Consider the following 11387-nt stretch of genomic DNA (forward strand, 5'->3'; position numbering starts at 1 on the left):
TCGTCCTCTTTTGGAAGGCCAAACAAAGTAGTTTCGCTTTCACAACGAAGCACACAGCGTCTTCAGGACATGGCTGCAGCGTCAACAATACTACAGTGAGAATAAAAGTTTCGCCTTCTTTCTTTGCGTGAACATTGGGGCGGCATTATGAAAATCTTCCCCACATCGTGACGTAGATATGTGGGGGCGTGTTAGAACGAGACGTTTTAGGTAGGCGTGGTTGACTCTTAACTTTTATAAAGAATATCTCTTTGGATTTGAGACTTTAGTCTTTGCAACTTTACAGATCTTCTTTATGCACCAAGAGCTTGTAACACTTCAAAGAGAAAGGAAAAATTGAAATCGCATCATAAGACCCCTTTAAAACATTTTAAAATAGAAAACGGTAATTAAAATTGCAATCATATTTTACAGTATTACTATTTCCACTATATTTTTTATTGAATAAATGCAGCCTTGGTGAGAATAAGAGACTTTTTTCAAAACCCCAAGCTTTGAACAATAGCGTGTGTGTGTGTGTGTGTGTGTATATATATAAAAAAATTAATTAAATTATGTGTTAAAACTATATTTCTTCTTGCCGGTTTTCTCTTTTGGTTGAAAACCTAAAATGGTGTTTTATGCCAACAAAAATCTTGATGGTCAAAATATCAAAATATTGGTGCATCTCTAAATTATATGATCAATATTGGAATAATACAGATGGGCATGTGTTTGGTTCTGACCTTGATGAGGTGGAGCAGTGTGGCCTGTAGCTGAGTCTTGCTAAGTGCTCTGATTTCAACTGGTTCTGGTTCTGCTCTTGTGGTTTTAGTCTGGGTGAACACGCTGGGTGACAGAAGCAGGGTGGGGGCTACAGTCGCTGGGATACGCTGAGGTGAGCTCACCTGCACCCACACATTAAATCACAGGTTATACATACAGCTGTAGGATGTCTTACCACTTATCTGAGAGGAACAGTGTTGGGCAAGTTACTCTGAGAATGTAATCAAATTACTGATTACTGATTACTCCTTTTAAAAGTAATCACGTTACAGTTCTGATTACTTTATTTCAAAAGTAATTAATTACGTTACTAGTTCATGTTGCTTTTGTGCAATAGATGAATAACAATTTATTTGTTTTAGATATTTTATGTTTAGATATTTCTATTTTGCGGGAGTCCCGTGAATCCTTCTCCCGCATCCCGCGCACACACACACACGAGTGTCTACCCGCGCGCACCAGCACTCGCCCATCTTGTCCCGCGCCGCGCTGTTGCGTCGGGTCTCGCGTGAGAGCAGGTCCGTAATCTACTGGCACTTGACTCGACAGTGCGTGTGCTACATCCTTTTGTTACTGCCCAACACTGGAGAGGAACATAAAGGTAACCGATCAGAATAACTGAGAAAGATTTATTTTACCTGTGTAGAATTAGTTTTGCTGAGACTGGAGCTGCTGGTGGTCAGACTGGGCTGTAGAAGCTCCTGACGAGGGTGGAGCTCTTGCTCCTGCTGCACCAATGTGAGCCTCTGCAGAAGCTCATGTGGCGACACCACGTTCCCTGCCACTCCAGCAGGGAGTGCTTTATTTGGGACATAGATCAAGTGTTGAGCTGGGACCGGCCCTGAGGCTTTAGCCTTAGAGTGGATTTGGGGCCCCAACCCACTTTCTCCCTGATTTAACTGTAAGGAAGGCATCCCTGGAGTCCCTGCCACAGGAAGAGGGTTCATTAGCAGTTTTTGTATTGGGTCAGGCTGGTTCTGGACTGCCCCATTTTCAGACAGGCGGCTCTCTGGGGATTCAGACAGAGGCTGCAGCAGTGAACCAGACATGAGCTTGTGGATGGCTGGGCAGTGCTGCATGGGGGTGTTGGACACCACAGCGCCACCTGCCGGAGAAGGGTCATCATATGACAGCGAACGGGCCACCGCAGGCCGCGCTGGACCCACCCTACTGACAGTTGAGGTGGGTTGTGGCGAGACAGAGTCTGGTTTTGACTGAGCACCGAACAAAGTGACAACCGAGAGGTGCTTTGTGTCCATCTCTGTATTCTGAGAAAGAGTGAAAGTTTCTTTTTATATTTAAATATTACATTTATGTTATGTCTGCTCTGTCACAAACATGCTGAGTATTCACACCTGCTGCGTTTGTCCCTGAATGTGTGTGTCCTGTGCTGGTTTGAGGGGAATGGGTTTGATCAGATGGGGGTTTCCATAGATGACACCACCACTGCCAATTTCTTTCGGCTCACTGAGTTTTCCCTAAAAAGAAAGGAAGAAAACACAAGTAGGAGAAAGGCACTGTGCACTGGTGACATCTAGTGTATATAACGCACCTTAATACTTGTGCAAGACAAAAAGAAGACATTAAGACGTGTGTTACCTTGTCATAGTCATCTTGTGCTTTAGTGAGCATCTGCATTATATCTACACCCTGCTCTGCAGATCGCGGAGAGACAGAGCTAATTGCCATTTGCGGCTGTAACTGCTGTTCTTGCCCTGTCAAACTGACAAGCATAAAGAAAGAGTGAGTGTGTGTTTGTAAGAAAGTCAGAGCTAGGGTTGGAAAACTTTTTTTTTTTTCTAAACAGAAACCAAAAGATTGTAGTGACATGTGGTTTCGTTAACTGCTTTTGAATATCTGCCATATGGAACAAAGTAATAAAATACTGAAAAGTGATTCCTCTTCCTCAAGAAGAAAATAAAGACAAATTGTAAGCTTAATGTTGGAACTCGTTGTGACAAGATAAAAAGATTGGGTACTGCTAAATCAGGGGTGTCCAATCCTGTTCCTGGAGAGCCACCTTCCATCCTCCTGCCCCAATTAAAGACACTTGAACCAGCTAATCGTATAACTAGGAATTTCTAGGCATGTGTGTTGTAGCTAACCTCTGCAGTTGCACCTGGGATTGGACATCTCTACACTAAGTCATACAAAAGGCAACATTTTTCTATTGCATTGTTCTCACTGGTGACCAGTGTAGCCTGATTCGGGAATGAATAAATCTTATGAGTAGACTCTTGTAATGAGTCAATCTCAAATTTATTGTGTAATTTTTAATTATTAAATCACATTTTAGAGAAAAAAAAAACATTAAAATGTGTTAAATATGTTTTGACTCCTCATAGAAGTACTAGAAGAACCATCAAGGGAATTAAGGAACTGGAATCATTAAATTAAATTAGAATCAGAACCAGAATTAAAAGTAGTGTTAGTTGCAGATGGAGGAGAAAAACTCACTTCTTCATGAGCTCCGCTATACGCTGACAGTCTTCTTTATCGTAGAACCAGATGCCATAGATGGACACTGCCAAAAACATATATACAGTACACATTAATATAAATCAAAGATTCAATCAAAACCAATGAAGATCATAACACAGTAGTAGGGCTGGACGATTAATCGAAAATAAATCGAAACCGAAATTCAGAACCCATAACCGACCTATTTTTCCCCATGTCGGTTATTTCGTTTTTTTAATCCTATTAATTCTTTCCCCTTAAAAACATACTACAGCGTGTGTAGTCGGCTCTGTACGGACGTGTATTGCGCTCGCATCTTTTGCAGCGTCTCGCAGGTGAGTGGCTCGCTAAAAGAACTTAAAACTTTTACACACAATGCCGCTCATCAATGGGCGAATTCCAAACGGAAGTGAGCATCTCTATGCCCTACTCCCTTCGAAAGGCAGAGCCCTTGAAGTGTGTTCTTTGAAGGGTGTAGGGCATTACTGTCTCGTATAAGCGTTTGGAACTCCCTTGGCGAAGGGAATGACTGACCAAATGTTACCTTGACAACGCTGCGCGTGCGTGCAGCATTCAGCACTCCATCAGTTGCTGCAAATAAATATTTCTTCTTATTATTATTATTTTATTCAAATATTGTCTAATTGTGTCTTATTTACTATTAAACTGTTTAAAACTAAACTTGCTTACACTACCGTCTTAAATAATATTTCTATCATTGACGAAAAATATTTTGTCTTGCATTAAAGTCTGCATGAAATCAAAATTGGCTTCATTTACTTTACTAGCGCACATTGCTAGTCTTGATGTAAACAATTAATCCGTCCAAGTTAATCCGCTGAAAAAAATTGTTTGTCTTTGTAATCTTTAATCAAAATCTAAACATTTACTTCCGCTCTGGAATGGCATTCCTTTTTTGATGACGTCAGTTTGACTGCTTGGGCAGTATATGCTTAAACACACCCCTCCAACCGTTAGATTGCTATGAGTGAGAGACAGAGAGGAGGAGCACAAACATAACACCATGCCCTCTATTCAATATTCCGTTTCAGCTGGAAATACGTCACTACACTGAAATAAAGTCGGCAGCAACTTCCGGTTCACGCGGACTTTAAAATAGACTAATTTAATTAGCCTATTCTATTTACGTTTGTATGTGAAATTGAAATCAAACCCAACTTTGCTTTAAAAAGCATCGCAAGATCTACTAACCGAAGATCACATGATCACAAACGGAAATTACTTCCGTGAAGTGATTATCGCATGTTCCCTTCGCTAACAGACTTCTGGAAGGGCCCTTCGTGAAGGGATTCAGTTGTTCACTTTCATTTGGAACAACCCTACAAATGGCGCCCCCTTGGCGATTTCCGGCGACACGAGTGACAGCGGCCGTTGGCGACAGATGGGGCGTGTCCAGCGACGTGACAAAGTTCAGACTCCTTCAACTTTATGCAAATGAAGAGCGACTTTCGGTAGCGACAGCCAATAGAAAAGAAGACAGAGCTCATGTGATCGTTCTCCTCTCAGCTCAGCAGTGACGGAAAGATGGAGGAGAGGCTGATCCTTGCCATCATCATTCATTTATGTTTTTATTTACAGATTCAATTCATATTTATATTATATTTAGTCTTTTGCCTCCAAAATGTTTGAATTTAGCGGCAAGAAAACTGATTCGCTGTCAACGTGAGAACACCCACTAGCGACCTCATTGCCAGCCCCTGGCGACAAAAGTCACTGCTAGTGTGAACACAGCTTAACACAGCATCAGAATTAGCAGTGGAAAAGAACCACCGAAACTGACAGCATACATGCACTTACAGTGCCATCATACATACATACACACAGTCCACTCAAGCAGAGATTCCTTTCCCAAACTCCCAAGTGCCCAAGCAGAACTGGAGCCAACTGCTGTGCCAGGACACCAAAATGTCTTTAAAGACCAAGATGAAGTTTTCAGATGCTTGTAGCAACAGTCACTGGTCATTTTAAAGAGCAACTGTATTAGGAACAATTAATAGAGATTTCAGTGATAAGTTCAGACTGTGGTTCCTCATGAGCCCTCATGAACTAAACTTAGAGCCTGGTGCTGACAGCTGAATCAGGACCTGTTCCATTCACCTCCAGAAGTAGCAGAGAGATAACAAAACCAAGGGCGAGTAAACGAAGAGAGAGAGAGAGAAAGGGCTGGTGCTGTATCCACAACCGTTCATTCTCAGAGCAGAGAGCACCACGCGGGTCAGCGCCTAGGGAAAAAACCCAAACAAAATACTGCCTGGGAACCGAGAAACACAACTCTGAGAGAGTGAGAGAGAGCGAGCAGGGGGAGGAGAACAAGGATAGAGAGGGATGAGAGGACACTGCGAGCACACTTGAAGTTGAACTTAGCAAAACACAACAAAGAGAAAAGAAAAACAGAGACCCGAACCACACACCCTCGCTCGTGTCAGACAGAGTGCAGAAGCGTTCGCTGCATGTTTTACTGAATGGAGTGGAATCCATACGCGCAGTGAAGAGACGGTGAACTTCTGACCGACTTCAAACAGACCAAAGCTTCAATCTGCCGAGGATTCAAATCTCAGTAAGAGAAAAAAGATGCTGCGGGGGCTGTTCAGTCGGAGCAGGCTGAAGCACGAGCGACTGGAGGAGGAAGTGGAGGTGCGGTTCAAAGGGAAGCTGGTGTCGGAGAGAGAGCTGGGCTACATGTTCGTGCGGCCAGGAGGTAAGAGCTTTGTATACGTAAGAGTCCTGCTGAAAGTCTCCAGCTACACAGTCACAAATCACAATCACAACACTGCGTTTGTTGAAGAGAGGAGCTGACGGAATCCAGCACCATCTGCACATGAGGAAGAGCGATGTGTTTAACATGGACAGTGTAGGTCTTACTTCCCATTGTCTGAAACCTTATTAATAGTGTTTGTAAAGGCATTATTATTGCCCTTACTAAGTATTCAACTATTAACAAAGTAACTCTGGCACTGCACTATTTGTGCTACAGACATGAACAGTACCTCAAATTGTGTGGTCTATTGAGGAGTGCTGTACTATAAGTCACCAGATTTAGTTTTCATCTGGTGGATAATATAACAGGAAAATATTCCTTAGATTGACATTGAACCAGGGACAGGGGCCATATCTAGAAACCAGAATAGAGTCCTGCAGGAATGGGTCCAAAACCTGGCAACGCACTTTCCAATATCAGTGGGTATTTTTTATGGGATTTGGTCAAATGCCTAAAATAAGGTCTCAAGACATTTTTGTATTGTATTCTATAGCAAGTACAGAAGTAATCCCCTAGTTGTGATTTAAGCTTTTAAGTGTCCTGAAAATGAAGGCTGATGGGGACATTACACCGTATCGATATCAAAAACAGTAAATCTTATCTGCTTACTAGTCCACTTTTACAACTTTACTGTGATTATACTCACTATCTTGCAAACTATTCTACCTCAAACTCAAAGATTGAAAGAGCTGTCGGAAGCTTAATGTCGGTGACTTTGAAATCATGCCACCATGGTGTAGTTAGTTTATTATAGTTTATTTTTTCTTCTGGCGATTGTATTTAGATTTCAAAATTCATGAATGTTGTGTTCATTTGTGAAGATTATCTTGATAATGTTCTTCTTCTTCTACTTGATAAGAATCATAAGCATTTATTGCTCACAGAGTTTATTTTTATCTGCAATATTCTAAGAGTCAATGGAAAAATCCAATTGGCTTTTTTTAGGGAACCAGTGTGATGCTAAATTATTGGTTGGCCTACAAAAAGACATCATCCCTGATGAATTCTATATAATTGAGACTTATTGGTGGGCTCTTTTGAGTGTAAACTATGGTGGCCCAGTAGTCCACAACACAACGAAATCTCCACAACACAATGCATAGGACTAATTCCGTTGTGTTGTGCTAATTTTGTTGTCTTGTTGCGGCGGCGAGTTTGATCAGAAATAAAAATCCACTCTGTGGCACATAATTAAGTGAAATAGTTGACCAGTAAACTCTCACTTACATTTGGAAGCACCCAGGATAGATTTTCCCATCAGTCAGTTAGCAGTAGCACAGACTTTCACTGTCACTGCAATGCTCAAACATCAGTTTTGGACTAGCTGAAACATCAAGATCTACAATGATTCATTCAATCAGCCTGAAGTACTTAAGGCTTTTCCGCATGCACTATTTGCAGGTCTCTTTATCATTAATTTCCTTGGAAGCCTGTGCATGCGTGCGTGTGAGAGAGGCTTGTTATCTAATCAGGATTGGCTGGTCGGGTCTGTGATGCTGGCAGGAAACTGGAAGAGAAACACACATACTTCTCTGCACCATATAAGGCACTGTGGCTCTGGGGCCTCTCACGCAGGCACGCCTGCCAGGGATCTCTGATCTCTCTCACACACACACACACACACACACACACACATACACACACCTCTCTCAATTCAGACACACTTTTACTGCTGTTAAGTTCTTCACTTTTTGGATGGATGCTCACCCTGTACTGCCTGTGCTGTTTACACCTGGTATTAACATCTGTTTTAAGCAATCCGTTTGACACTGCATGCCAAATACACACCCAAATGGGGTCCAAAACATTTGGCCAACATGCACCATCCATATCCAGCCCAATTTTTGTGTCTGTGCATGGACGTGTGAGTGATCTGAGCCATTCGAAAGAAAGATCCATGTGCATCTATTTGCACTCATGGTCAGTGAATTTTACTTTCAAAGGCTTGCTTGTTCAACTAAGCATGAGATGGAGATTTTAAATTTCCCCAAACAAAGAGTAATACTAGATGAGTCCATCTCCCAAAATCCTCATGTAAGCATTCCTGTAGCTCAAGCATTAGAGCATGGCGCTAGCAAAACCTAGGCCATAGGTTCGATTCACAGGGAATGCATGAATTGGTCAAAATAAAAACATTTTTGAAACATCTGCAAAATGTATAAATGTGCAATGTTCCTAACACAGCTACTTTCATCTTGTCACATTATGTAAGGATTTGTTTATGAAAAACAACTTGAACAAACCAAATCTGCATACTTTTATCTATGTGCAATATTATACAGCTGTATGAGCTCTTTATTTTGATGCATTTGAGTTGTTTTTTCACAAATAGAGTGACTTACAGCGAGCGTTCCTGTACAGGAGAAATGGATGCTGCAGCTGGAAATCTAAGTCTTTAGTGATGGGTTCGGTCAGGTTGTCCATGCTCAAACGATTCAGGATGGTGAAGCCGTGCCTGGGGAAGGCAAGCCTGATGCACAGAAAACTGACATTAGAACTCACAACATGAGTGGGAAACTAAAGCTTATGAGTCTGATGGACCTAAACAACTGTGAGTAGGTGTTTTGCAGTGTTAGTGCAGTCAATTGTACAGTGCCATATCAGAAGGCTGAGGAATATCATGCAAGTTTTTTTTTTTTTTACTTTAGAACAGAGTTAGATCTCTAGGGTTCTGATTCAGGACATATGTGTGTGTTGCTTCACTGTTGAAAACATCAGAAAACATACAAACCTGTTATAGACAAACAGAGTTCCCTCCACATCTGTCTTTTCCTACAGAACACAAATGCATTTGTATATTTATATTCAACTTAAAATAAAAATAAGCTAACATTTAAAAAAAAAAAAAAAAGTCAAAATATTTTTTAGAATAATCAATCATCTACCTATCCATTAACTGTTATTAATTTTGTTGATATCATGGTTTACCCATTCATTAGTGGTGTTGTTGAAGGTGTAAAGTGCTACTTGGCTGGCCAGGTCTGCGATGCTGCTGATGTAGGGGTCGAGTCTCTTTAGGGCAGACAGACTCATGGATAAACAGCTCCCGCCGTCACCTGTGCTTGCAGTCATGACTCCAGTCCTGTTCTGTAAACAAAATATATGATCTTTAAATAAAACCATGCAGATGCCCGAGGTTACTGTTTACTAAAACATTAAGTTTTTGATCGAAAAGTGTTTAATTCCAACAACTGTAAGGCTGATCAGCAATTGTTTACATGCATCAGTATCATCATAGACTATTAGGGATATTTTAAATACTCCACAAAAATACTTTATCTGAAATATATTTAAATGTATGAACTTAACTTTATACTGCACGTTTTATTGTTTTGTAAAATGTAAAATTGGCCTAGTTGTGTCTCAATACTTTATTCTAGTGTAAATTAAGACATAAAACTTAGATATAAAGTTGAAAAAGTAAAACAAACCTTCACCCCACAAAAAAAGTAAAACAACGCTTCACACGACGCATACATGTGATGCTGCTGACACAAGAGCCAAACCCGGGTTGCATTGCTCCTTGTTTACAAGTAAGCAAAAGAATGCACACGCATGCGTTGTGGTGCTCTTGTGAATGCACGTTGAAGACTAACATGGAAGAGAAGAAATTGTTGAATAAAATCGTTATTTTTGTTTTCTTTGCACACAAAAAAAGTATTCTTGATGCTTCATAACATTACAGTTGAACTACTGATGTCACATGGACTATTTTAACAATGTCCTTACTACCTTTCTGGGCCTTGAATGTGTCAGTTGCTTTACTGTCTATGCAGGGTCAGAAAGCTCTCAGATTACATCAAAAATATCATAATTTGTATTCTGAAGATGAACGAAGGTCTTACGGGTTTGGAACGACATGAGGGTGAGTAATTAATGACAGAATTTTCATTTTTTGGGTGAACCATCCTTTCAAAAACAATAATGCATGCACACATTTAAATATTTTATAAAGGTAGGCCCGTTTAAGTTTATTCAATAAATTAGAGCTGTGAAATTAATTTAATTGAAATATAAAACAGGAATTTATGCTGATACCGTTAAATAAATGTAATACATTAGACTTGTATATGATTATACAGTGTATACATTCATAATACAATAAATAAGGCTTAAATAAGACAATAAAATAAACTATATATTCTAAAGCAAATGTGAGCACCCCGTGCCAAACTCACAGCCATGATGCTGTGTGCTTGACAAAGTGTTCCTATGCAAGTTATTACTGCTCTGCCCAAGCCAAAAGAGCCCACCCGCAAGTCTGTATTTTATTATGTCCCCTAGATTTGGTTCGAGTCTCTCTTTCATTGCAAGTCATAAAATCGATGGCTAGTAAAATAATAGCGCGTCTCGATTTGAGGCATCCTTCATGTCCGTTGCACAAACTCTGCGGGACGGTTTACAACAGAAGTTTGGTAACGTTAGTGCGGAATAGCGGTTTGTTCAAATCCCCAATCGTGTATGAACAATAGTAATACTAATGCTTGCCACTAATAATTAAATAATTCATGCTTCCACAAGTTTATAAATGAAATAACCGAGGCCTTGGTTAGCTGCTGCTGCCCTGTTATAGATCGGACAGGAGTGAAACTTACCTGCACTTAAAATACCGCACAAATCCTAAAATTCCTTTAAAACGAGATTCAACTCTGTAAAACAGGACTGAAACACTTTACTTCACGTTCCGGTCTCCTTGTATATGTTTTCAATGATCTACAAACTAGTAAAACTTGAATATGTCGCTTTATTTCACTTATCTAACTCCTGATCGGCTACCGCTCTCGCCATGTTTGCGCTGACATCAAGACAGCACGAGCTGATCGCTGAGCTCGCGCGCACACAGGAAAAGTAATCGAGGATCATGAATAATCAATGAGCCTGAAGCCCCGCCCCCTGCAGCTGCATGGCTTGAGCTCACCGGAGACCCACCAGACCTTTAGTTTTTACATCTTGATTGATTGTAATAAAGTGAGCTGACGCCGCAGAGTTTGTGGTGCAGGGGAGCCCTTGAGGATTTGAAGTTCTCGCATTCCTGCACTATTCATCCTCTGGTAGGCATTACGTTTTTGTAATTGTTTAGTTTGTTTGTGTGTTCCTTCTAAAACACACAGGCTACATTTCGCAGTCCACGGGACTTACTGTCCTGCTGCAATTTTAAAAGTCAAACTTCCCTGTGTTACTGTAATTTAAAAGCGCACTTAGTATTTTTCCCCTCTTGTTCTATTCCAATAGAAATGAATAGCAAAACCACATAATCAAATATTTATCTCTATTTATCCCCCTTTGGACTTATTAAAATAATCATATCTCACTTTAAAATTGTACTAGTAGCCGAATTCATGCCTTTGCACATGACAACTCATGCCAATACAACATCAGCATA

At 40.6% G+C, this 11387-nt stretch overlaps 1 protein-coding gene across 1 annotated transcript in view; it reads right to left on the reverse strand.

Moving 5' to 3' along the window:
- LOC107738825 (mRNA-decapping enzyme 1B-like) overlaps window positions 1-10881 on the reverse strand; it is a 13081-nt gene extending 2200 nt beyond the window's left edge. Inside the window, exons 1-9 of the mRNA XM_016550706.1 lie at window positions 10600-10881; window positions 8933-9091; window positions 8736-8776; window positions 8347-8474; window positions 3223-3289; window positions 2365-2488; window positions 2121-2243; window positions 1404-2033; window positions 726-887 (exon numbers count right to left, since the gene is read on the reverse strand). Coding sequence (XP_016406192.1) covers window positions 726-887; window positions 1404-2033; window positions 2121-2243; window positions 2365-2488; window positions 3223-3289; window positions 8347-8474; window positions 8736-8776; window positions 8933-9076 — 1419 coding nt within the window. The 5' untranslated portion in view covers window positions 9077-9091; window positions 10600-10881. The remainder of the gene's footprint in view (window positions 1-725; window positions 888-1403; window positions 2034-2120; window positions 2244-2364; window positions 2489-3222; window positions 3290-8346; window positions 8475-8735; window positions 8777-8932; window positions 9092-10599) is intronic.
- Between the last annotated feature and the right edge of the window lie 506 nt (window positions 10882-11387).

The sequence above is a fragment of the Sinocyclocheilus rhinocerous genome, unplaced genomic scaffold (genome assembly GCF_001515625.1).
Source record: "Sinocyclocheilus rhinocerous isolate Xijiao unplaced genomic scaffold, SAMN03320098_v1.1 scaffold3117, whole genome shotgun sequence".
Lineage (NCBI taxonomy): Eukaryota > Metazoa > Chordata > Actinopteri > Cypriniformes > Cyprinidae > Sinocyclocheilus > Sinocyclocheilus rhinocerous.